At 48.7% G+C, this 26,443-nt stretch overlaps 1 protein-coding gene across 3 annotated transcripts; it reads right to left on the bottom strand.

The window, feature by feature from the left end:
* Nucleotides 1–25,870, bottom strand: LOC311533003 (neuroblastoma suppressor of tumorigenicity 1-like). Of its 3 annotated transcripts, none has more exons than XM_084652030.1 (4): nucleotides 25,846–25,870; nucleotides 3,789–3,983; nucleotides 2,520–2,631; nucleotides 1–310 (listed from the first exon to the last, which is right to left on the bottom strand). In XM_084652030.1, exons 2-4 carry the CDS (start codon nucleotides 3,956–3,958, stop codon nucleotides 53–55), a joined length of 540 nt encoding a protein of 179 aa, XP_084508156.1. In that variant the 5' UTR covers nucleotides 3,959–3,983; nucleotides 25,846–25,870; the 3' UTR covers nucleotides 1–52. The 3 variants fall into 3 exon arrangements, with proteins under 3 accessions (XP_084508156.1, XP_084508154.1, XP_084508155.1); XM_084652028.1 differs by lacking the exon at nucleotides 25,846–25,870 and adding an exon at nucleotides 19,467–20,460; XM_084652029.1 differs by lacking the exon at nucleotides 25,846–25,870 and adding an exon at nucleotides 6,062–6,111.
* Nucleotides 25,871–26,443: the final 573 nt, after the last annotated feature.

Here is a 26,443-nt window from a genome sequence, read left to right as displayed (position 1 = left end):
ACCACCCCCCGTCCGCACTGCAGGCTGGAAGGACAGTCCTGGAGAGCGTGGGTCACTCCTCGCCGCCCCGCCCCTCCTCGCGGTGGTGGTTGGAGACAGGAGCCTCTTCCGCCTCCTGCTGGTGGTGCGCGTAGTGATGGGGGCTGGGGCCCTCGGCGGGCAGGTTCTCCTCTGCGTTCAGGTAGACGTTGAACAGCGCCCCCTCGTGGCTCGGCTCCTTCCCGCAGGCCTGGCAGCTGCAGTGGAGGATCTTCTCCACCAGCTTGTCGACTCTGGGGATCTCGGCGTTGCCCGGGCACTCCAGCGTCACCTGGATCAGAGGAAGAGGAGGGGAGTGAGCGGGAAATGATCCCCCTCCCCTCCAAAACATACCCCCAGCCCACTGCAGGGCTAGGCGGGGCACGCAGCTCGGAGCCCACTCTGCCCCAGTCCAGCTGGAAGCTCTTATGGGCAGGTTCCGTCATTTCCTAGGAGTCTGCAAAACCCACTGGTCAGTGTCCCATGTTCAGAGAGTGCACGTCTGTTACAGCTCAGCAAGCCTCAAGCTGCAGAGCTGCAGTTTCCAACCTTTTGACACCTAAGATCACTTTTTGAACCAAAGGGCAACTCAGGATCTAACCCGCCCCTTCCCCAAAGCGCCGCCCTGCTCACTCCATCCCTCCCTCTCTCGCTCTTCCCTGCCCTCACTCATTTTCACCGGGCTGAGGCAGGGGGTTGGAGTTCGGGATGTGGTGAGGGGTGCAAGCTCTAGGAGGGAGTCAGGATGCAGGCGGGGGCTCCGGGCTAGGGCAGGGGGTTGGGGTGGACAAGGGGGTTCAGGGTGCTGGCTCTGGGAGGGGGTTCAGCGTGGGGCTTGGGATGCAGAAGGGGGTGTGGAGTGTTGGCTCTGGGAGGGGGCTCAAGGTGGGGCTTGGGGTGCAGGAGGGGGTATGGGACTGGCTCTGGGAGGGGGCTCAGGGTGGGGCTTGGGGTGCAGGAGGGGTTTGGGGTGCTGACTCTGGGAGGGGGCTCAGGGTGGGGCTTGGGGTGCAGGAGGGGGTGTGGGGTGCTAGCTCTGGGAGGGGGCTCAGGGTGGGGCTTGGGGTGCAGGAGGGGTTATGGGGTGCTGACTCTGGGAGGGGGCTCAGGGTGGGGCTTGGGGTGTAGAAGGGGGTGTGAGGTGCTGGCTCTGGGAGAAGGCTCAGGATGGGGCTTGGGGTGCAGGAGGGGGATAGGGTGCTGGCTCTGGGAGGAGTCTCAGGGTGGGGCTTGGGGTTCAGCCTCCCGCTGGGCAGCACTTACGTCCTGTGGCTCCCTGTCGTTGGTGGGTGCAGGAGGCTAAGGCAGGCTCCCTGCCTACCCCGACCCCACACCACTCCTGCACCCCTTCAGCCCCTGGGATAGGGAGGAGGGGGGAACGAGGCTCCATGCGCTGCCCCTCTCTGAAAGCACCGTCCCTGCAGCTCTCCCGGCCAATGGGAGCTGCGGGGGCGGTACTTGCAGGCAGGAGCAGTGCACAGAGGGAGACCCCTGCCCCCACGCCACCCCCCAGCCTGCGAGGCTGAAGTGGCTGCTTCCAGAACCGGTGTGGGGCCAGGGTAGGCAGGGAGTCTGCCTTAGCAGCAGCCACATTGTGCTGCCACCGGAGATCGTGATCGACTGGTTGGTGACCACTACTGTAAAGACTCTCAGCTCTGGAGGCCCCAGTTCAATCCCTGATGTTGGCCAAGGGGGAGGAATTGCATTTGTACAGCACCTGGCACAGCGAGTCCCCAGCCAGGCACCACTGCAATAGAAATATCAAATAATAAGAAACTTGGCCGGCCCTTGCAAATGCCCCCATTAGCTGGGCATCCAGAATCAGACGTGGCTTTGGAAAGTTTTGCCCTAATTCACCTGCCCCAAAGGCGCCCAGCGAGTCAACAGCAGAGCTCAGAACAGACCCTAGTTCTCCTGACTCCTAGGACCAGCTGGCTTTAGAGCCCCACGTATGCATTTAGTGATTCACATGCACTGGGGGCATCCCTGAACCAGCACCAAAGGCAGGGTCCCAGGCTCACTCGGATTAATGGGGCGATGCCTGGGGCGTGCGAGGGCACAGAGACGTTGCTGGCGAGGAGATTGGTGGGTGACTGGCAGATGAGATGTGGGAGACTGTTTCAGGCATGGAAGAAGGCACAAAGCCATGAGTGGGAGACGGAGACAAAGGGAGGGATCAGACGAGAGGGCATGTGGGCGTGACAGCAGAAATGAATAATGCATGGAGTCACGGGGCGGAGGGATGGCTCAGCAAGCGTTTATGTATTTATTATTATTCATAACAATAGACTTGCCTGGACTAGCACTTTCCATCTAAGGATCACAGGGCACTTGAGAGACGTCAACAAATCACCCCATGCCCATGGCACCAGTGGGGAAACTGAGGCACAGAGCAGGCAGGACTAAAATCCGGATCTCTCAATTCCCAGGCCTGCACCCAAACTGCAAAGCCAGCCATCCCCAGGTACTCAGAGGGCCTTAGAACAGGAGGTGTTACTCACGATTTCCCACATGGACTGCGCGGGCATGCAGGAGTCACAGTGCACCAGGGACTCCGTAGACTGAGGGAAGGTGTTGGGGACGCTGTAGCTGAAGCACTGTCCCAAGCAGGCCCTGTGAAGAAAAGGCAGGAGTAAAGCCCATGTAGCAGAGCATTAGATGGGACTGGGAGCTTGATGCAAACCAGGCACGAGACGCTCCCTGCCTAGGGCTCTGGTAGCAGGCAGTGCTTGCCGGAGGCGAGGGAGGTAGCAAGATCATGGTCTTCTACCGGGACAGGCTGGAGATAGGTGGCTAGAGAGCTGTCACAATGGGAAAAGAGCCAGGGCTTCTCTCTGCAGCCGCTCAGCCCCACAACCAGAGCTGCTCCAGCAGTGATGAAGCAGGTAGCGTCTCAATGCAGCACCCTTCTCCTCCGCCCTATGAAAAGCTCCCCGTATGCCCTACAGCGAGCCAGCATCCGATGGGCCAGAGAAGCAGAGGTGGGACTGAAGGACTTGGACGGAAGTGGTGGGGAGAGGAAGGAGGAGTCCTTGCCTTGGCTTTCCTATGCTGGGACACATACGGCCTGCATGTGTGACCCCTGGGCTCAAGGAGTGACTCAAAGCGTGACCCAGTTGAACAAGATAAAGCTGCATTGCCATAAACACTGTGCACACCCCACAGCCACTTGGGATGTTGGGGGGGGAGAACTCAGATTCTCATACATCAAGAGCCCAGCTTGCCACTTGGGAAAAACCAATTGCACTACAGGGTCTATGACACAGCTGAGCAGTTCCGAGTCCATCCAGTAGAGGGCAGTGGTGTGCACACATGAACGCCAGCTCGTTACGGTATCCTGCTGTCAGTGACCAGAGCAGAACCCAGGGGCTGTGGCATTGTTCCTGGACTCTTCCAGGAGAGGACATCATCAGGGTCACTGCAGCTTGAAGTCACTTGCAAGAGAGTCACACTGCGCTTTAAGTCTCTTAAGAGGGAAATGAGGGCTTGAGTGCACATTTCCGTCAGTGTCTCCCAGCTTGGAGAGTGGTAACAACCTGTTCTAGGAACCTCCTCCTAGTTCTGGCTCTGCCACCCAACCAATCGACTCCCTACTACAGCCCCGTGTTGCTAAATCCAGATGGTGCCAACTAGGGCTCTGGTCCTGAAATCGACTCAAAATCTTCTCCCTTAGCAGGGAGTCTGCATCAGGCAAAGTAACCTGAAGAGTAAAGGAAGCAAGTTGCATCTTGAGAAGCCCTGGGCTGCATTTCAGCCTGCTCCCCCCGTACCTGTTCTGGATGGACTTCGACTCACAGCCGCTGTGCCCCACTATCTGGGTGATGTTCTTCGCCTCACACCACGCACTCTTGTCTGGGAAAAGGGCCAGTTTGTTAATGGGAGGTGGCGCAGCCAGGATCACAGCTGGGAAGAGGGCAGCCACCAGGAACCGTAACATCATGGCCAGCTCCGCCGAAACCCTAGAACTAGAATCCAAAGAGCAAAGCTTGAGCAGGTGAGAAAGTGAGCTCCATCCCCTCCCTCAGATCTCAAAGCGCCTTAGGATCCTTCCTGCACTAAGCCCCACAAGCCCCCTGGGAGGAAGGAGCGAGGTAATACCCATTTGCCTAGGTTCCTGTGGGCCCTTCCTCAGACTGGGGACCAGACAGTGAGCACTCGCCCATCCCACCCAGATGTGCCCTATAAATCAGGCCCTATATGATGCTGTAAGTGCTGGAGTCTGGTCCATCCTTCCTCTGCAGTACTGGCCTCTCTGCGAGCCAGGCATTTATCCATCACAAGCCAGGTTAGAGGGACGGGAGCAAACGGCAGGGCAGAAGCTGGGGGTTGCTCCTGATGGGAGGAGGCCTGGGTGAATCATTTCCTTGGGCTTTATGGGGAACCAAACCCAGGTGCCGCAATGTGTGGTGGGGGATAGGATGGATCACAGCAATGGAAGCCGAGCACCACTCCCATCACCTACTGTCCTGAAAAGGCACTCGCCCCGCTCCAGCGCGGTCTGCTCCACAGATAGACCTGCTAGCGGAGAGGCCAAACCCCCTTCCAACAATCTCTCCCTCCCCCTGGCACCTGGTGCATCCTCACCGAGGGGCATGTGGTATCTGGCACAGCCCTAGCATCGTCCTGCTATGGAGACTGCAGCAGAGCCCGGCGCCCAGGGGGTTGGTGACGGCGCCCCCAGGGCCACGGACACAGTATAAAGTGTCATGTATGCCTCAGTATGACAACGGATCATTTCTCGAGCATGGCAGATAAGGCCCAGGGCTGCTCTGCCCTGAGGAACTTACAAGCCACACAGAAAATAGCAACAAGGGACCGAGATTTGCCCCATTATTTCCTGTTTCCTTGCTCCTGCATCCGCCCCCACCTTCCCCCGCCCCGAGCTTTTAATGCTCTCCATCATTATTCTCCTGCTGTGGGCACAGGGACTTGTTACGCACTGCGCAGCGTGGACCTGGGTGGCACGGAAGGGGTTGGGATGACAGGATGCCCCTTCTCTCAGCAGCTGGCAGTCTGGGAGGAGGCCAGAAACACCTTGGTAGACTCTGGCGAGCTGAGTAGGGAAGGCAGAGATTCAACCATCTCCTAGGGAAGGTTGGGGTTTGTATCTAGTGCATCACCTCTCTGCTGCATACACGCTCCACACATTGCCATGAGAACTGGCCGAGCAACCAGCGCCAGCAGGCACGGCCCCTCACGCAGTGGAGAGATCTGAGCACTTGCAGACCTGGCCCTGTTTGCACACCAGAGCCGCTGTCACCCCTAACCAGATGGAGCAGAAATGGGTGCAGGAGGGAGCTCAACACATCAGAGCTAAGACATCCTGCAGGAACAGAACCTCCCACCAAGTTTCTCCTGGGGGACTGGGGGAAGGGACTGAGGTCAGTTATCACCTGAACCCTACACTGAAGGCATTGGGCCAAACCACAGCTTTCTGGAAGGGCTTGAATTCACAGTCACTGGTCCCTGGTTACATGTGTTACCTTGCACCACGCGCTTTTATCCAGAAAAAGAAGTCACCTACACCCCAGAGGGAGCACAGCCCACTGGTGAGAGCAAACATCTTAGAGTTAGGAGACCACAGATCTGTTCCCAGCTCTGCCACCAACATGCTGTGGGGTAACCAATTCACTGGGCACTATGCCTCAGTTTACACACAGAGTAAAAGGGAGATAAGAACACCTCACCATAGTCTTTGGAGGGCTTATTCATTTGGGTTACAAAACTGCCTTGAAATCCAGGTGGAAGGAACCAGAGAAAAGCCCAGTAGGTACAGATGGGCCTGAACCATCAAGTCCAGATCCAAATGGGCCCACAGCTTTCAGGGCTGAGTCCGTCTCTTGGCAGCACTGACAGCAGCAGAGCTGGGGAGATGAGCGTCTCTCCTGTAAACCACTGAGCAGGGCGCCCTGTGCCCCGAGAACCCTTCACTTTTGGGTTGAGAAAGGGACCTGCAGGAGAGGCCTATTTCATTGCCTCATCCCACCATAACCCTCTGCCCGTTCAATCGCAGACTGACTCAGGGCCAGCAGCTGATGCCTACCTGTGCCAGCAGCGATCTTAATCCTTCCATCGCTGCTCACAATGTTCCCGAATAATAATAAGAAAAAGCATCACAGGAAGAGGTTGAGCTGCTGTCTGGGGCTTGGTCTAGAGTCTAAGCACTTGCATTACAAACCTCCCTCCCACCCCAGCCTTCTTCCTAGTTAATATTCATGACAACATCCCTTCGCCGCTCTCTGTGGTCTCCAGCTGCCGGGCAATATTAAATTATCCCGTGACTGTTTCACTCCCCTCCCTCTGGGGCTAGCCAGGCCACTTCTCTGACCCCTCCTGCAGCTCTCGGTTAGGGTAAGTGTGCAGTGCATCATTCTGTGTGTTTTATATTCAGGGCCAACGAGGAAATCACCCATGGTCATTCGTTGCCAGGGAGCAGAGAGCTCAGAAGTTAGAAGTGAAGAAACCGCTCTGACTTCTGGTGCTAAAAGCAGCCCTGCAGGAGGTTGGCAGCACCTAAGAAGCAGGCCAGAGCTTAGTGTAACTGTCCTTCAGAGCTGCGAATGCTTCTTATTACGGCCTAGGGCCACAAACACCAACAGCACAGGCCTCTGATAGCAGCAGCATCAGGACCAGGAATTCATCCTCTTTAGATCAGAAAGCACAGTGAATTATTGCCTAGGTGTAGCTGTGTGCCACTTACAGACAGCGGCCTTTCACTGAGGAGCAAAGGGATCTTTCGCTATCTAGAGCTGCCTTCCATATACAATCGGGTTTCCTTGCATGCAGGCTAAGAAACTCCAGGCGTTTCCATTCCCAGAGGTTCTTCCCAGTTGCCCCATCAGGGGAGCAGAGTTTGTCTCCTTCCCACTCCAGAGGGGTTGAAAGTTGTAAAATGTGTATTTAGACTGGAGAGGTGCAGGGAGAGAGAACTGTCCCCAGTTCCTGCTACCTCCATTAAAAGACAAACCACAGTCACCATTAACAAACCCTCTTTCCATGGCTTCTTCCATTAGCTCAGAATGAAGATGCAACCAGTTTACTCGACGGAAAGAACTAAAGGCACAAGCTAGGGACTCCGAAATCACACTCTTGAACCTCCTCCATATAAGCTCCAGGTTTCCTTAGCAGTCAGAGAACTAGACAGCTTCATTTCCAGACGTCTCCAGCAGGTGTCGCTGCAGGGCAACACCAGGTAGTGGGGTCAGGAAACCTCAGGCTGCATGCAAGGAAGCCAGGGAAATGCCCAATCTATATAATTTGCTTTTATGGACCCATTCAAATTTAGTGACAAGTGGGGTGAGGTTTTCGATTTGCATTAACCACAAGGACTGGGACTCAGTCTGTGGATTGGAGGATTTCTTGAGAGTGGAGGTATAAAATTACCCTGCTACGCTGATCAGCGTCAAATATTACTTGCCACCAGACATATGTTTCCTTCTAGGCCAGAAACACAGAATCTATGGAGAGAGAGGCCTGGACCAAAGTGCCAGCTATTAATACCCTGATCACTGGCGAAAAGCAGGCTCCATGGAAATAAGAGATTTTTTTTTCCTTCAGAGGGTTTGGATGGAGTTGTGGCTGGAGTCAGACATTTGGACTACTTAAAATACTAGTTAAAAGCATTTGATTTGTTATTTCCGTCTATTTATTTATCCAGTGCCTGATCCAAAACCCACATAGAAGCCAATGGAAAGAATCCCACTGATTTACATGGATCCAGCCCTAAAAGGTTTGCTGGAAGCATATTTGCTGGAAACACACAAAAAATTACAGCCCAGTGTCAGAGGAGGCTCTGGATAAGAGAGTCCCAACCCTCTGCCCCTCCTCTTGTCATTCAGATAATCTGTATGCAACTCTGCAGGGTGAAATGTACCAGATTAGAGAGTCCCCAGATGTTTTCTGTAAAATAGGATAGTCTTATTTAGCAGCTCCTGTGACTCACGGATTCATACATTCATATACTTCATGCATCCGATGAAGTGAGCTGTAGCTCATGAAAGCTTATGCTCAAATAAATTTTTTAGTCTCTAAGGTGCCAAAAGTACTCCTTTTCTTTTTGCAAATACAGACTAACATGACTGCTACTCTGAAACCATACATTTTAAGGGACCCTTAGATCATCTGATCTGGCCTCCTGTATAACATAAGCCGTAGGCTTTCACCCAGTTACTGCTGCACTGAGCCCAATAACTTGACTCAAGTTTATCTCCCAGAAAGGCACCCAGTCTTGATCCAAAGACATCAAGCGGTAGGCAGTCTGAATGCTGTCATCTCTCAGCTCCTCTGAAGGGGTGCTCAGCACCTAGGGCAACCAGCCCTTAGGCTGAAATTTATGAAGAGTTTCATTTATTTACTAGCCATGATGTAAGAAAAAATCATCTTTTTCTTATTGCGCTGATACGTGATGCTTACAAAGCTTGTCTCTACAAGCCTCACTCACACCAGTAGCCTTCATTGACATGCATTATTCCAGAGTTGTCAATGGAGCTCCTCACGTGAGTAAGAGTTTGCAGGCTCCAGGTGAGCTGCGTCGGGGATCTAGCCTTTTCAAAGCTTCCACTGAAATTTAAGAAGAGTTGGGTGGCTAAATCCCTTCACCGGCTCAACCTCGGGTTCTACATTTCTCCCAAACTGAATCGTGGGGGGCCGATCCTGCTCCCATTAAAGTCAATGGGAACTTTGCCAGCTCCTTGAAAGAGTGCACAATTAGGCCACAAATAATTGCGTTTAAAAAACAATGCGAATTGCACAGCAGCATCGTTAACCTTTAAGATATTTATCGGTTGTGGGGAGGAGTTCTACACAGGCTTACAGACCTGCCTGTGCAGATCTGATTGCAGAATCAGGGCTCCTGGAGACCCAAAGAGCAGCACGGAGTTCCCTGAGGGGGCGTTAATATTTCCTCTGGGGTTGGCGTGGCACTTGTTTAGATATTCCAAAGAGAAAAGCGATTCCTTCTTTCCACAGAAGGCTTCTCAGGCTTCTCTGCACCCAGAGGCCAGTCCCAGCCTGCCCTGTGGTGAGGCAGCGAGCTCTGTCAGCACTTGAGGCCTGGGGAAGGGCAGGGTTCCGTGAAATGATACTTCTGCTGTCCGTCATCACAGCTCCATCACCAGGGGTGCCCAGGATAATTCCACAGCACCTAGGCTCCGGCCTCACTCAGGGACTGTGTAAAAGACGAGCAGTACTCCTGCTGAGCCAGTGCACAGCCCCCCCCCCAGCCCACACTCAGGGAAGCACTTTAGCATGTGTTGAAGTCCGGTCCTTCCCTGTACAGGGAGGGATGCATTCTCCAGCCGGGGCCCCTAACAGCGCAGCAAACGGTCTCATTTGGAAAGGCCTACTCAGCCAGCAGGGGGATTCTCTACAGGAGATTTCCTTGCCCAGATCAAGGGCCCAATTCTGCATGGTGCAAAGCACCCTCAGATCCCATTGATTCACTGACGAGAGCATCAAACCCTTAGCCCTTTAACGGGCCATGTTCACATGGTGTTTTAATTTGCTAGGCATGCAGTTGAGGCCCCCGTCCCAAGCTTCTAGGGAGCACTGGGGCTGACTCAAATGGGTAGGAAAATATCCTACTTGCGGGAGTTAGGGACTAGAGCTGGGGCTGAAAACCAGCCCAACATGTAATTGTGGCATGTCTGCATCTGGTATAGCTCAAGCCAGTCATGCGAACAGAGCTGCCGCTAAACCTTCTCATCCGACGGCAGCCACCGGCTGGGAGACAAAAGCGCCGTGTTCCTTCTTACCCTGGGCCTGGAGGGGTGGAGAGGAAGGAAGATGAGGCACCACGGCAGGTTAACAATCTTCTTATTAAATAAAGACATTGACCGCATTCCTCCGTGACAAGCTAAATTACACGTTCCAGCCCCTGAAGAAACAAGCGTGTTCCTAGCAGCGCTGACCCCCGGTCTGCCAGAGAGCGAGACGGCGCACACAGGGATTCTTTCTCCTCTCCACACAGGGCCACATTTTTTCCTCCGAGGCAAACCTTTTTCAAGCAGAAAGTTCAGCTCGGTTCCAGCAAAGCTCTCAGGGATTATGAAGGTTCCCGCTCCTCCCTCACTTCAGGGCACCACAATCTCCACTTCCCCCATGGACCGTTCTCCGTCCTTTGCAGTCGTTACGGCAATGCAGACCCCCAAATCCAGCACATTTCTTTTCCTTTTGGGGCCAAACTCTGACCTCACTCATTCGGTTGCAAATGAGCGACTCCACCAAAATCCATAGGGGCAGGCCACTCCCTGCGGGATCAGATGCGAGCCCGTAATGGAGAAGAATGCCAAGGAGTGTCTTTCAAGCAGGCAGATGCTGTATTAAGCAATACATCTGGTATCCACTGTATTTTACCCCCAATCTACCAAACAGGACGGAAGCCAGGGTCAGTTAACCTGGCACCGTGTGCTGAAATCAGATAAAACCACATTTACTCAATTACAGCCCAACTCCCTAATCCTTTCCCAGAAAGTCACAGGGGAAAGAGCAATCCAACAAGCAGGCGTCTGATCCCAGCGCATCCTGGCCTAAAGAGTCCAGCAGCCGCTCGGCACAATCGCAGCTGCGTTCTCATGATGAAAGGACCAAAAGCAGCTTTCGCTCCTGATTGTCCCGTAACGACATTGCCACTTTTCGTCCAGCAGCCCAACCCCAACTGTCTGAACTGAGCACTTTGTATGGCTCAAGAGACCCTTTGTGTGAGGCTAGTTAGATCAATAAAACTTCCAGGGCCATTTCAATCAGCACAGAGTGAGAACGGCACCGATACAGAGACCAAAGGGGAGCACATCTGGGAAAGAACCAGGTGGCCAAAGGGAAGAATGGCACGACAGGCGAGTCACTGCTGTTATTATCCCATAGACTCATGGGGAATTTGAGTCCCAGCTGTAATGCGGTCGCACATGTGGGGTGTTCCTACCTCCAAATTCCCGATCAGAATTTACAGGGGTTAGGGAGAGTGTATCTCTGACCCTCCAGCCCTTCCTGCACCCATGCGGCTGAACCGAGATCACTCACACTTTCCAGCTGACAAAGATAGGATCAAACCACCTCAGAGATGAAGCACCTTAAAGATCAGCCCAAAGGCAAGGAGAGTGGCAAAGTTATATCCAAACAAATCTGAATGGAGGTAGGAGCTAGAAATAGAGCAAACTTTTCTTGGAATTTTTGTCTATTAACTTTCTGTCCTCATGTTTGCTTCCCTTTTGTGTCTGACAATGGCGAGTGTTTGTTCACCGGTGTTTCCCTTCCCCACAAGAAGATACAGAAGGTGAATCTGAAGCTTGCACATTTGAATTCTTCATGGCAAACAGAGATCATTTCAGTGAAGATTCCTAAACATGCATTTAATATATTTTATGGAGAATGACTCTGAGGCAATAAAACACTAGCTGATTACAGATGGGTTGAGGGTGAGTGAGTGGGAAATTTTCAGAGGTGATTTTGGATGCCAATCTTGAGCCCAATTACCAGAGTTGCTGAGCACCCATCACTCCAGTTGAAGTCAATGGGAAATGCAGGGACTTGGCATCTCTGAAAATCGGGCTCCAGGTGTCTCAAACTGGCATCCAAAACCAATGCACCTAAAGTCTACGGCCTTTTTTCAAAATGTTGGCTGGAGCACCTTTATAAGACAAAGACATTTTACTAGATCTCAGTGAACAATAGTATTACAGCAGCTTTCATTGGAGGAGCTCATAAGTTACACTGGTTAGCCCAGTCTCACAATCCCCATGAAATTCATTATACAGATGGGGAAACTGAGGCAGAAAGCCATACGGTCAACGTTTTTGGAAGTGTGCATGAACTGCTGGGCACATGCAAATGTGGAGATCTGTGCATGTACACTCTTGCACTAACACTTTTAAGGCCTAACAGATATACCCAAAAGCTGGGCCAATGGCAGAACTGGAAAAAGGACCCAGAATTCCTGACTCCTGGTTTCCTGCTCTAGCCACTAACTCATCCCTACCATCCTAAATTCAGCATTTAACATTCACATGGGGTGTGCAATATTCAACTGCTGGCAGTGAACCGAGGGCACCTCCTTCTGTATTTCAGGGATCACGTCGGGACTCAATTGCCCAAGTGCTCACCTTGGCATCTAAGAGCAGTTCTGAACGCTCAGGTTTGAAAACTGGCCTCTCAGTCAGTGGGTTAATGCAGTTTAGGTCCCATCTACAGACACATCCACATCAAGGGAGCATGTTACAGCACATTCGCCCTCTGAGCCAGCTGAAGCACGATCCCATTTTGCAGCATGCTGTAGATGGGACTCGGCATGCCTGCAGATGGGTGCTGAAGCCTTGGGCGTGCTCTGGAGAGCGGGTTGGGTACATGAGTCCACCGGGGCTAGACACTCGCATCACACCAGCATACCCAGAAAGCAAGAGCTGCATTACTCAGGCAAGTCTGCCTGGATAAGACAATCTGGGAGGATCCTAGTCTGGTCTGGGCCCAAAGCTCTGCATGGAGCTGAGAGAAGCAGGACCTGTCTTCTGCTCCCCAGGCTAGCATGAGCTGCACACGCTGCAGAGACAAAGCCCTGGGCGCAGGGAATGTTTCACATCCAAACCTCTCTGGCAGATATGGACACCATGTTATCCGGCTCCTGAGGGAGTCGCAGCCAGGTGGTAGCCATAACAATGTGGGACCACCCCACCCACAGCTCCATGCTGCTCCTCTGACCTCCCTGGCAGCACCCTCAGGAGCCAGGCTGGCAACTTCCAAGCACCCTGCCCCTTTGCAGAATTCCCCTCGCTGAAGGGTTATGGGCATGGAGCTCAAACTAACTATGCTTCAAGCACCAGTAACTTAAGCCCAGATACTCAGTGCCTCAGAGAGCATCTCCTCCCATCCCATCCTAAATCCCTGAGATCCCTGCAGGGCCCTCAAGAAAGCAGGGGGGCAGTGCCAAGGAGGCAATTCTCCCCTCCCCCAGCAGCATCCTCTCCACCCATGGAAGCATATGAGACAACGAGGGCCCTAACATCAGCTGAGGGGTGACTAGTGGAATGACCGCCGAGGCTGCATTCCCACCTCCCAGCCTGCAGCTGTTCCAAGCCATCTGGAAATCAAACACTTGTGGAAAATGAAAAGATCTTGTAAGATTTTACCCCCTTTTTCCAAAGGGAATTTTACACCAAAATATCAGACAACCTAGCAGGTGGGCGGAGGTACCATTTGCAGAACAGTTTACAATAAAAATCTATTTATATCTGTTTACCTTATTCAGACTCTTGTGATTTTGCCAAATATATAAAAACAGGGACACAGACAAGTTGTGAATAAGGCCACACACGGACACGGACACACACATGGCATCCTGGGGTTCTGGGTGCCTAACCAACACCCGGGCTTTATAAACATTACTTAATGAAGACTCTGTCCATGGGGAGATCCAATCATGCCAGGGGCTGAGTGCCCTCAGTTCCCGCTGCCTTCAGTGAGAGTCAAGTCTGCTCCGCAGCTCAGAGCACCATAAAGGACCCGGTCCCATGGCTGGCAACAGCTTAAATGTATTCTTTAGCAAGCACATGTTAAAATCTAAGGGGCCCGATCCTGCAAACCCTTAGTCACCCAAACATCTGCATTCACATTGATTTGAATGGGATTATTCTCATGAGTCCTTTTAACCAATCAGCCCAAGTCCTGAGCTGATTATCCCCGGTTATAGGAAGAACTTTCTAGCAAGGGCACTATTTTAAAAAAAATTCTGTTCTGTTCCCGCAATTGATTAGCCATTCCAGGTCACTGACCCACTATATTCTTCAGTCATTTTTATATATAAGAAAAGTTACCCACACTCTCCTCCTAGGGAGGGATCTTTCCAAGGAGCCTAGTACCAGATTTACAAGTGCTCAGGACCCAGCAGATTGCATTGAGTCCCCTTGTGACATTTATGGCCAGATTTGTGAAAGAGCTCCAAATCCAATACACTGAGCTGTTTGAAAATCTGATCACTTACTTCGGTACCTAAACAGAAGCAAGCTTCTTTGAAAATCTAGCCCGTTAACAACTGGAAGAAACACATATATGCTTCAGAAAGCTCAAGAGTATCGCTCCTCTTAAATAAGGAACTTTATTCAGGCAGAGCTTCTTGGTGATTACAGAGAGCTGGACTTTAAAAAATCCCAAGTCAAATAATATTCATTTACTTACCCAGACAAAACAAGGGGAAGTTTCACATCATTCTGAGCAAACAACATTTTTAAATGAAAGCTGACAAAACTGAAAAGTTTTCTAATACTTTAAACAAAAATTAAAACCAGTGGAATTTACTTGAAAATTTTCATTTTTTAATTTAAAAGAATCTGCTTTTCACTAAAACATAGTTAATTTTTTTCTTTTTGAACTCCGTCGCAGAAAAATGCAAACTACAAAAGTTTTTAAGAGACCAATTCTTTCCGATCCCACACTTGTTTTTGCAAGCCCCCAATTAACTTGATAAATGTCACAATGAAATAGACAGGGGAGGGGGTTATACATGAAATGTCTTGAAATAACTCGTAGGGGTAGCAAGACAGACAAGTGCTTAACCCAGCACAGAAATCCAATTTGAGCTGGGAGCTTTGGTCTTGCTCTACTGAGCTGCAGAAGATTGGAAGGAAATGCAAAAAAAATATCTAACTTGAGGAAGGTCTATTTCTTTTAAAAAAATGAACCCAAAAAAATAATCTTTGAAACAGGATGGGTGTTGTGTCGTTTCTCACTTTGGGGCTGGTTGGTTGCATCCTTTGGAACCCAGAAGAGTCTAAGTGTTATCCCTCTGCAAGTTTCCTTGACATATTCATTCCCACTCACATGAGCTTGGGAAGTTCATAGCAATAAAACAGATATGGAGGAAAATGGTGTATTCTAGGTAGAATTTGAAGAAAAGCTTAGCACTCACAATTTGGCCAGATTTTCAGAAGAGTTCAATACATTGAGTGGCTCTTTTGAAAACCTGGCCCTGCATTGCATCCGCTGAGCACTTGATAAACTAGCTTCATGCATCTGCAAAACCAGCTCCGAAGCCCACTGAAGTCATTGGAAAAACTTCCATTGACCTGGATAGGCTTTGGATCAGACTCCAATAGGCAGATGGTGGAAAAAGCACAAGTAACTGCTTACCAGAGTGTGAGGTGTGCCATATACAATTGGTGGTTAACACAAACCATTCATAATTCACCTTAATTTTTAATTTTCTTTCAAACTAAATATGATCAAAGTCAGTAAATTGTATCAACCTGTGACAGAAAAATATTTTCTTTTCTCCCCTCCCATCTCTGAGATTTTTTCTTCTCCTGACACCTGTTCCATTAAGAGAGCTCGGTTGTCCTACCTAACTATTGTGGTAATCTTGCTACCACTGACTTCAGTGGAAGTGAGGAGAGACCCTATGTTTGAAACATAGGAAATGTACTCGTTACTGCCTCAAACATCATGCTAGCAACAGCGGAGGTTGGGAGCCAGGTTTGGTAGCATCAGGGTGCACTAATGATGCGGGCAGGGATGCATGAAATGCATGCTACAGAGCCTTTATAGAGGGGTTTAGTCTGTAGCATGGTGCAAAACCCTAAACCTCTTTATGTAGCTTTATAGGTTTCTGCACTGGGAAGCAACAGGCATTTTTAAACACAGCTGCTAGCATCGTTTCAGCTGTAGCGTGGCAAAGGCCTAGCTCACACGTATAGACCCAAATCAGGGCTAACTTCCTCTTGTGTTTTTACCTTGATCAGAGGGACTCATTTTCCCAAGGAACAATTCAAACCCTCACTGCTGCAATGTGAAGAATGAAGCCGGCACTACATTTTGAGGTTGGCTGGGATTGTCAAAGGAGCACATGGGAATTAGATGCCCAAATCACAAAGCACTTTGCAAAGGAGGGTAAGTATTATTATCCACCATATTCCAGAGCTGCAACTCCACTGACCACTCCAAGCAAATTCCTTTCCCCCTGAATCCTTAATCCAGGGCTTGCTCACTAACAATACATCAATTACCCTATTGTGTCTCCACAAAGCACCTGGCTCAGCGGGAAGCTCACAGAGTTGCACCCTGTGGTAGCATTTCTCATCATGCCGTCCCTACTGAAGTTACAGCCCCCTCTCATCTGTGCCACGCTGACAGCCACTTTCAAGAGAGTTGAGAGTACAATCCAAACCACCTTCAGGAATGCTCTTGAAATTAAGTTGCTTTCACACTAGAGCTTGATTTATAACGGGACATCAGAGACATCCATCTAGCTAACAGTTGGGATTTTCACTCCTCACACAGCCCAGTTCTACTCTTGCTTACAACCTCGGAAATCTGGAGTGAGTTACTCCAGATTTGCACTGGTGTAACAGACTGGACTCTGGCACAGCGTATTCATGCTCAAAACAAGCACAACTGGAATTTGATCACACCCATTTTTTAAAATAAATAACTGCACTGGGATTTTTTTTTTAATTGAAAATAGACACAGTTGAAAGCCATTTTCAAGCCAGAGACAGACGTTGTCTCTGATGCAGAGTACAGATGCCTTTAGCTGGGTCAGTCATTTATTACAGCACTTATATAAAGGACTGATTCAACTCGACTCTGAACACCTGGTGCTCACTCATGGTGGGTTCTCTCAGGATCAGCTCCGAGCTGCAGGGAGGAGGAGACGGGGTTGACACAGGAAGGAATTTGGGGCTAAAGGTCTGGACCTTTCAAAGAAGCCTCAGGATCATTCATCCCTTCCCAACAACCAGGGTAATATCCTGACTCCACCAAAGTGAACAGCAAAACTCCCATTGACTTCAGTGGGGTCAAGATTTCACCCTCTGACTTTGTTTACTTGCCTTTTCAGCTGTGGGAAATGCCAGTGGCACTGAAACAGCAGCATTAGCGTTAGGTACAATGATCTGGTATTCATTGTAATATCACCAGTACTGATTATAAAAACCCCTTGGCATTAGTATCAAGGCCTGGGGATTTCTATAGGGTTCCCAGAGTCACTTAGCAGCCCCAGCATCTCAGCTCAAGCAGCATTTTCAAGCATTACCAAAAAGGCCTTGGAGCCTGACCCCAGAGCAAAACTCTCCCCACCTCCCTATCTGCCAGATTGGGCCTGTTGGCTTCAGTGAGATCAGGAGCAAACCAAAACATAAACCGTTTCCAAGCTGAGCAAGTCGTCTTACTGCCACAGCCATTGGAGTGGGAGGTTTCTCCTCACACGTGATGAGAAGACTAAAGACGCATGTTAGAACGCACCCCAATCAAGGGCCCAATCCCACAGTCTTTCCCAAGGCCAAATTCCAAATGACCTCAAGGGGAATTTTGCTCCAGCAAGATCAGGCCCATGGTCTGCAGCTGGTGTAAATCAGTGGAGCTCTTTTGAAGTCAATGGAGCTGATTTACACCACCAGAGGGTCTGTCCCAGACTAAATTCTAACACTAACAGCCAATCTCCCCTTAGCTGGTAAGGTAGAGAAACAAAAGTCTGAGGAAGATGGCAAACAGCAATTAGCAGCAGTGCTAATGGAAAGCCCAGAAAGACTAGCTCCTAGTCCCAGCTGCTGTGTGTAAATCCCACTAGACTCAACCCCCAGAAGAATAACTATCCTATATTCACTTGTTAGGTTAAGAGCCCAATCCTGCAGTGACTTCACTGGGAACTGGGAGTACTCAGAACCTCATGGGAGGTGCTCAACACCTTGCAGAATTGGACTCCTGGACCTTGGGGTTGAGAGACTTTAGGGGCCTGATGCTGCCCACACTGAAATCACTGGAAGCTCTGTAAACTGACTTCAAAAGGAGCAGGAATAGGGCCTAGTAATATGCAAGTTTCAGGGTCTGATTTAAAAGGACTATGGTTCTGGGCCCAATCCTGCATTCCTTACGCTCCCAAAACTTTCATCGACTTCAGTAGGGACTTTGGTTGCACACGGGATACAGAATTGGGCCCTCAAGAAGCATAACTAACCCACCCGAGCCCCCCGCAACACCACAAATGACCAAACTGGACTCCACGACACAAGGTGAAGCCCCGATCCTTGCCCTTCCTTGGGGGTATTTGCAAACATGAGAGTCTCTACATTTAAGCTGAATTCCATTTCCTGGCCTGAAGTTTTAAGATTTGGGGCAAACCTCTCGTCCAGATGGGAAACTGCACTGCAAAAAGGTTAGATTGCACGCAATTTATTTTGAGTTGGTCGGAAAATTCCATATAATACATAGCTCTTTGTCTAAATATATAGGGTGAAATGCTGGCCCCAGTGAAGTTTGTGGGAGCTTTGCAATTGACTTCAATGGGGCCAAGATTTCACGCATGGCATCTATATTGTAAAGATATACTGCGTGTGTAATGTTCTTTCACATGAAATAATTCCACTGAAGTCGATGAGAGTACTCATATAAGCAAAATTTACACATATGACCATGCATTTACAGGATCAGGATCTATATGTATGTAAGAGGATGATATTCTGGTAAGATAAATGCTAACAAACATGTTAAAGTGTAAGGAGTTGTCCAGGTCAACTTTTATATGACATGAAAATAGAGCACAGCAAATTCTGTCCTTGAAATATATCACTAATATCACAACTGAACTATCCTTATATATGGAAGATGTGGAAATTATGTCTGTAACAAATTAATAGCATTATAAATATTTACAATGCACCTATCAAATATGAAATTTATTTTTATTATTATTATTAAGCTATGATTACCATGCAAAATAGATATAGGTATAACATATACATTCATTTGTCAATGCTTGCATAATATTTCAATGGTTTAAAAAGAAATATTTACTGTATTTGTCAGGTGTGTGTATATATGTAAAAGCAGTACAATATACGTAATACATTTGTAATACAGAAATACGTTTGTAGGTAAGTTTACAATATGATCGTTTTCTTTCCAGTAGGAACATTTCCTTTCATTATTTTGCCCAAACTATTACATTTTTCTGATACTCCGGTTAATCAATGCACTTTAAGGATTTTGATTAAATATCCCTCCCCCACCCTTTCTTATCTGCATCCAAAAAATTCATGAAAATTGATCAGAAAATCTGCACACCAAAAATTTGCAAATGATACAAAATTAAATTGCTTCTAATGGGTGGGGGTTGTTATGTTTTTTCTTTACTTTCGGGGGGCAGGAAGGACTAGGGTGCAGGAAGGACTAGGGTGTTGGTGGAAATATTTTAATGATTTCAAAGCATATCTCCTGAAGTCTTCCTCATCTGTATCTGATTTCTGTTTGTGGCAATTTCTCATCCTTCAAGCCATGAATCAGTTTGGGGGGAAAAGGGGTGGGGAGAAGAAGCAAAAATCTGGTCTTGATAAATCAGGAAGAAAATGCAGCAGGTTTATTTTTTATTTAATTCAGAGAAGAAGAAAAGTTTTGCAATTGCAACAATGCCTAGCAGTTTGCAACTTTATGTGGATGAAAAGTGCTTTGGAGGGTGTGTGCGGGGGGTTACTTACCATGAAGTCGACTGAAGGAAAATCCCATAAGGTCCTTGGCTAGAAGCTCCAAGGGAAGCCAGCAGATCGATACAGATCACTCTCCGAGGACAGAAATTTCAGATTGCCCCAGCAAATCAGCTACTAAAAAGAACTGGGATCTTCCCTCAATCTCCTCAGAGGAGAAACAAAAAAACAAAAAAACAAGGAGCAAGCCAAACTCAACACCTCAGATCTGTATCCTCTCCAAATAGGGAAATGGGGGGGGGGAGAGAAAATATATCTGCCCCCTCTAGAAGTTTATAACATCCTCATCCCCAGCAGCAACAGCATCCTGGAGTGCAGGGAATCCAGAGGGACTGAGAAGGTCAAAATCCTCGCAAACCCAGAAGTGCAGAAACTTCCTCCGCCACAAGCCAACAGGTAGGAAAGGAGCAAAAATAATTATGAATAATAACAAGTGGCTGAGAGCCTGGGTGAGAGCCTCAGTCAGGCAACAGAATCCAAAAGGTGCAGAAGGTTCAAGCCCATCCAAACAGAATTTCACAATCAACTGGGGAGGGGCGAAGTTGGACAGGAGGAAAAAAACTTTCCAGAAAAAAAAATCAGAGGAGCCCCAGTTCACTCCAGTTCGCTAGCGTGAAAGGCAAGAGCTGGGCTGGAAAGGCTGCAGAAACCCCCAGCCAAAACCAAACCCCAGTCGAGAAAGGTAATGGGGCTTGGGAAGCTCAACCCGGTACTGGAAATATCCAGCCCCTCCAAGGCATCTGCTTCCAAAGATTCCCTGCCCACGGAGAAATGCCAGAGAGGCAAGGAAGCCCACAGCAAATGGCAAACTCCACTCTAGTGCAGAGAGCTCTCTGTCCCCTCCTGGCTAGGCTCAGAATGGAGACAGCAGCACTGCACAGGAAAATCACAATCAGTCTGTCTCTCTCTCTCACACAAGCAGAGCAATTCCAGGCTGCCTTCAGTAAGGAAAGGGGCTTGACTCTGAGAGGATCTGATTATATTGTACTAGACAGGAATGAGCAAGCAGGGACAGGAAAGATTTAAAGTGCCCTCAGCCCAATTTCTTAGAGGTTTACGCTTCTCTCTCTCCTCTGCAGCTCACCCTGGAGAGGGGCCAGCTGCAGCTAAGCTACAGGGCCAGAGATCATCTGAACACTCCAAAAAACACTGAGAGGGTGTGTTGTTGTTAGTGGTTTTAATTTGACCTCAGACTATTTGTTTTTAATTTGTAGAGATCCCCAGCCACCTCCTCTGTCGTCCCCCCTCCTTTTCCGAACATGCTCTTCCCTGACCTCCAACCAGAGATTACTAACTCCAATCCAGTCCTTTATTCGTGCTCCTCTCCCTAGCCACCACTCAGACTCGCTAGCTCCAGCAACAAGAAGAGACCCCTCTAAGGAGGAGGGTGGTGTAGATTATTGATGAGTCCAGTTTTTCAATGTGTCTGGGATGTTAGAGATCCAGTTGACTTGATCCAGTTGTTAATTAGTAAGGATTTAAAAATAAAAGTTTGGAAGGAGTATAAACTGCCCTACTTTGAGGCATAAACTGTCCTCTCTACTTGGTGGGGGTGAGGAAGAAGCTTCCCTTATAGAGGTAGGTCATTCTATAGCTGCCTATTCTACCTCCCTTGGAGGCATCTGGTTTTGACCACTGTCAGAGATAGGATATTGGACTAGATGGACTGCTGACCTGATCCACTTTGGCGATTCCTACGGTCCTAATTCTCTGGGAGCATCATCATAAGGGATCCCTGCCAGTGAGATCGTGAGAGCCTCCTCATGGACCTCTTTGAACTTGGCACCATTTTATGGTTTAGCTGATGAGATGGCCTTGGCTTCTTATGGTACAATCAAGAGTAGGCTCAGTTTAATACCTGTTATGTCCTTTCTCTGCGCACTGTTTCTTGCCAATGCAGGCCTGAGCTCCACCTAAAACTTAGGTCGACTTTGCTACATTGCTCACACCCTAAGACAGGGGTGGGCAATCTGTGGCTCCAGACCCACGTGCGGCTCTTCAGAAGTTAATGTGCGGCTCCTTGTCTAGGCTTCAACTCTGGGGCTGGAGCTACAGACGCCAACTTTCCAGGGTGCGGGGGGGGGGGGTCCTCAATGCTCAACCCCTGGCTCTGCCCCCCCCCCCCAGAGCCTCCGGCATGCCATGAAACAGCTGATCAGGAGGTGCTGGGAGCGGGGTGGGGGGGCTGATGGGCGGCTGCTGACATATTACTGTGGCTCTTTGGCACACATTGGTAAATTCTAGTTCCTTCGCAGGCTCAAGTTGGCCACCCCTGCCCTAAAAGATGTAGTTAAGCTGACCTAAGCCCCCATGTAGACACTGCTAGGTCGACAAAAGAATTCTTCTGGTGACTAGTTACTGCCTCTCGGGGGGGGGGGTGGATTTATTACAGTGATGGAGAAACCCCTCCCATGACCACAGCGGGTGTCTACACAGCAGTGTTACAGTGGCCTAGCTGCAGCTGTGCTGTTCTAGCACTTGTATAGACGGACCCTCAGTGATCTGAAAAGGTGTTTTCTCTGTCTAATGTGTATGATTCCCTTCGTTTAGGCAACACCCTCATGATTTAATGACAATACTCTTTCTTTGTGTGGCACCTTTCCCTGGGGGATCTGCAAATGCTTTGCACACATCAATTAGTGAAGTCTCACAAACTGGGGGCTCTTGTTATCATTATTCTTATCATTTATAGGGAGAAAAGGAGGTATACAGAGAACATAAGAACATAGGACTGGCCATACTGGGTCAGGCCAAAGGTCCATCCAGCCCAGTATCCTTTCTGCCAACAGCGGCCAATGCCAGGTGCCCCAGAGGGAGTGAACCTAACAGGTAACAATCAGATGATCTCTCTCCTGCCATCCATCTCCACCCTCTGACAAACAGAGGCTAGGGACACCATTCCTTACCCATCCTGGCTAATAGCCATTAATGGACTTAACCTCCATGAATTTATCCAGTTCTCTTTTAAACCCTGTTATAGTCCTAGCCTTCACAACCTCCTCAGGCAAGGAGTTCCACAGGTTGACTGTGCGCTGCATGAAGAAGAACGTCCTTTTGTTTTAAACCTGCTGCCCAATAATTTCATTTGGTGGCCCCCAATTCTTATATTATGGGAACAAGTAAATAACTTTTCCTTACTCCCTTTCTCCACACCACTCACGATTTTATAGACCTCTATCATATCCCCCCTGAGTCTCCTCTAAGTGACTTGCCTAAAATAACCCAGCAAGTAGGTAGCAGAGATGGTAATATAAGTCAGCCACTGCAACTATACCTGCTGGGAAATAACCTTAGGAAGCATCCTTTTGTTTTTGCCTACACACAGCTTTGATGGACTCGGTCTGACCATCAGTTTTCAATGTTAGTTTTAGATGTCAGTAAATTTTACTGAGACTTTGCAACCTATTTAGGGTTGCCAATTCCAGCTGGATGAAGTCCTGGAGGTTTCCTTGCATGACATAATCTTTGATTAAAGAATCCTCTTTAATTCCTGGAGACTCCAGGACAACCCTGGAGCGTTGGCAACCTAAACCTAGTAAGAGCAGTATTTCTATGGTCTTATTATTCTCTTATCTTTGTGCTTACACCATGCCCATCACTGTGGTACCTGATTTGTGGTAGGCATGTAGGATCACGGTTAGCTGTACAGGGGTATTAGGAACTCTCCATAGGAAAACTATGGTTGCGAGGAGGCCTGTTGCTGGCTTCCTGCCCATTCATGGTCTTCGCTTTGTTTTATCACTAACCCTGTAACCGGAGTTCAGACTTGAGGTGAACACAGGGGAAGGGGAGGCAGGAGTTCTGGATGCTGTTGCCAGCTCCGCTAGTGGTATCTACTTGCTTGGTTATTTTAGGCAAGTCACTTACGCTCCATATACACCTCCTCCAAATGCACCCAGACGACATGGAGTTGGTTTTGGTTTGCTCTGTTAGATTACAAAGCATTAGAATAGTTCACTCTGTTGTTTGCAGTGTTTGAAAAGCAGGGGATAGTACCCCGCTGGGACAAGAGTGCTAGCCGTTCAAATAAAGGTAATACGAAGAATCTCAAGAACAACAGATCAAGATACCAATAGTCAATGCTAGAAGAGATTGTCACAAAAATGCTGCTGATAAAAAGAACTGATTTAGTAGCCAAAGGGAATACAGTAAATTTGGGGAAAGCCATTCAGCACAGTGTATCAATGTACAATGTTGGCTAGATCCCAAATCGATAAGAATACTATAGCACTGATGTAAAATTATCCGAGGGAAAGATTATGAAGAGGCATTAATAGTTAGAACCTCAAATAGAAGGACTGTAGTAACTAGGGTCCCAATAGGGCACCATACTGTGACCCATGCAATTTAATCTTTTCATCATGAATTCTTATAGGGGAGATTTTCAAAAGCTCCCAAGTGCACTAAATCCTTTAGAGGCTTTTGAAAATCTCCTTCTAAATCAGCACTGACCAAACACGAACATGCCAGCATAACCAAATTCAGTGGGGTAGCAAATACACAAAACAATAGCCCTTACATTCCAAAATACTCTGAAAAGATTGAAACTGCAAGCAACATGATGAGATGTAATACCAATTCAAAGATACCAAAAAACTTTTATTAAAACAATTAAGGCTCCTAAAGACAAATAATACCCAAATCAGTCCCATGAAAACCAGAGTAAAGTCATCCAATTACAGGCCTCATCTCCTCACACGCACACTGTCACCCTCTCCCAAACACAACTCATCCACACTGCAAGCAAATCAACAGTTACCAACTGCTGTCACCACAGTGACACGCTGACAACCTTAACTCTGCTCCTCTGTGGACAGAGTCTGTATTTACTAGTCTGTGTGATTTTGGCCTGGGCATTATTTGTGCTTTGGAACTTCACATGTTTTTAAGGAGGTTTTTAATTTTTGTACTATGATACATGTGAACTATACTGTGTTGTTATTGGCAAGGTGTGTGGATGTGTTGTGTGGTTTGCAGAGTAATTGTAGCGGTTAGAAAAGGGAGAAATACAGCAAATTTGTAGATTTGTGCACAGCATACCACAGAAGATGGAGTTAAAGCTGTCTAGGTCGGAAAAAAACTACAAGAGGGTTTGCATGGGAGCACAAGATGGCTGCCTGCCTTAGCTCATGGAACATGCCTCGGTCACCGTTTTCCTTTCCTCTTGGCAGTTCAATACTGAAGCTGGAAACAGAAGATAGTCACATGGGGCCTGATCCAGCGCCTGTAAAAGGCAGCAGGATTCTGCCCTGATTTTAGTCAGACATTGGATCAGACCCATTGACTTGACTAGTATTAATGAATGTGCCTCCTTCAACTCGGCAGCCCTTCACTCACCACTTCCCCATTCCCCTTATGCTCATGTGGCCTAAATGTTCCATTGACAGACCATGCTGATTATTTTGAAAGCTGAGCAGCAAAATACACTGATTCCTAAGATCCAGCAGTTGATTCTCACACCCACACGTGAGGTCACATTCGTTAGGCCTCTTGTTTTTCCCCCATGGACACTCCTGGTTCATGCAGGATTGTTCAAATGTGTACATATCCCCGCACAGCATAGAATATTAGGGTTGGAAGAGACCCCCTAGTCCAATCCCCTGCTCAAAGCAGGACCAACACCAACTAAATAATCCGAGCCAGGGGTTTGTCAAGCCGGGCCTTAAAAACCTCTAAGGATGGAGATTCCACAGCGTCCCTAGGTAACCCATTCCAGTGCTTCACCACCCTCCTAGTGAAAAAGTTTTTCCTAATATCCAACCTAAACCTCCCCCATTGCAACTTGAGACCATTGCTCCTCGTTCTGTCATCCGCCACTACTGAGAACAGCTGAGCTCCATCCTCTTTGGAACCCCCCTTCAGGTAACTGAAGGCTGCTATCAAATCCCCCCTCACTCTTCTCTTCTGTAGACTAAATAACCCCAGTTCCCTCAGCCTCTCCTCATAAATCATGTGCCTAATCATTTTCGTTGCCCTCCGCTGGACTCTCTCCAATTTGTCCACATCCCTTCTGTAGTGGGGGGACCAAAACTGGACGCAGTACTCCAGGTGTGGCCTCACCAGTGCCAAATAGAGGGGAATAATCACTTCCCTCGATCTGCTGGCAATGCTCCTACTAATACAGCCCAATGTGCCATTGGCCTTCTTGGCAACAAGGGCACACTGCTGATTCATATCCAGCTTCTCATCCACTGTAATTCCCAGGTCCTTTTCTGCAGAACTGCTGCTTAGCCAGTCGATTCCTATCTAGTTAGTCCTTTGCACTGCTGCAGGGCCACTGCCTTGTAAAATGCATGCTTAGGCATTACAGCCGGGCAACGGAAACCTACCAGGAACACATGCTTATATTCTTCTGGAAGCTTCACTCTCTTACCCACTGCTGCTGTTCCAGGCCCGCGGACGTGCACCCACAGTGCCAGGGACTCCCAGCTTGTCAGGACAGGACTACGAGCTGTGGGTGTGAGAGTTAAAAGAGTTTATTAAAAGTTAAAAATAAAACTGTTTCTTTTATTTCTGTTTTAATGCCAATTCTATGGCTCCCTGCCCATGGTTGGGACTCTGGAAAACACCTGCTGGGAAAAGCAGCTGGGAACAGGGAGAATCCAGGGCAGCAGGGCATGGCAAGGAGAAGAAGAATTGTTCTCTTAGATGTCTCAGCAGCTGGGGTTGTGCTCTCTTTCTCCCTCCACTAACCCCCATGTTGCTCACTACCTCACAGACATGTTCTAAGGGGCACCTGACCTTCATGAGGTGGAGATACAAGATATTTGGCCAGTCCAAGAGAGGGCACAGAAGGAAGGATGGGCTTATGGTTAATCCACTGGTCTGGGATTCAGCCTATCTGGGCACAAATCCTGGCTCTGCTACAGACATCCTGCATGACCTTGGGCAAGTCACTTCATCTCACTGGGCCTCTATTCCCCATCTGTAAAATGAAGATAATAGCAGATTTCCTTTTTCACACCCGCTAT

This window comes from Lepidochelys olivacea, assembly GCF_965140295.1.
Source record: "Lepidochelys olivacea isolate rLepOli2 genome assembly, chromosome: 18".
Classification (NCBI taxonomy): Eukaryota; Metazoa; Chordata; order Testudines; family Cheloniidae; genus Lepidochelys; species Lepidochelys olivacea.
The sequence above is the reverse complement of the archived record's forward strand: the minus strand, read 5'-3'. Positions and strand labels throughout refer to the sequence as shown.

Bases quoted from the DNA above. Each gene is read 5' to 3' on its own strand.
- LOC311533003 (XM_084652030.1), bottom strand. From the start codon at position 3,958: ATGATGTTACGGTTCCTGGTGGCTGCCCTCTTCCCAGCTGTGATCCTG. The intron at 2,632-3,788 runs GTACGGGGGGAG...TTTTCTTCACAG, and splicing joins TCGAAGTCCATCCAGAACAG to GGCCTGCTTGGGACAGTGCT. The intron at 311-2,519 runs GTGAGTAACACC...CCTCTGATCCAG, and splicing joins CGCAGTCCATGTGGGAAATC to GTGACGCTGGAGTGCCCGGG.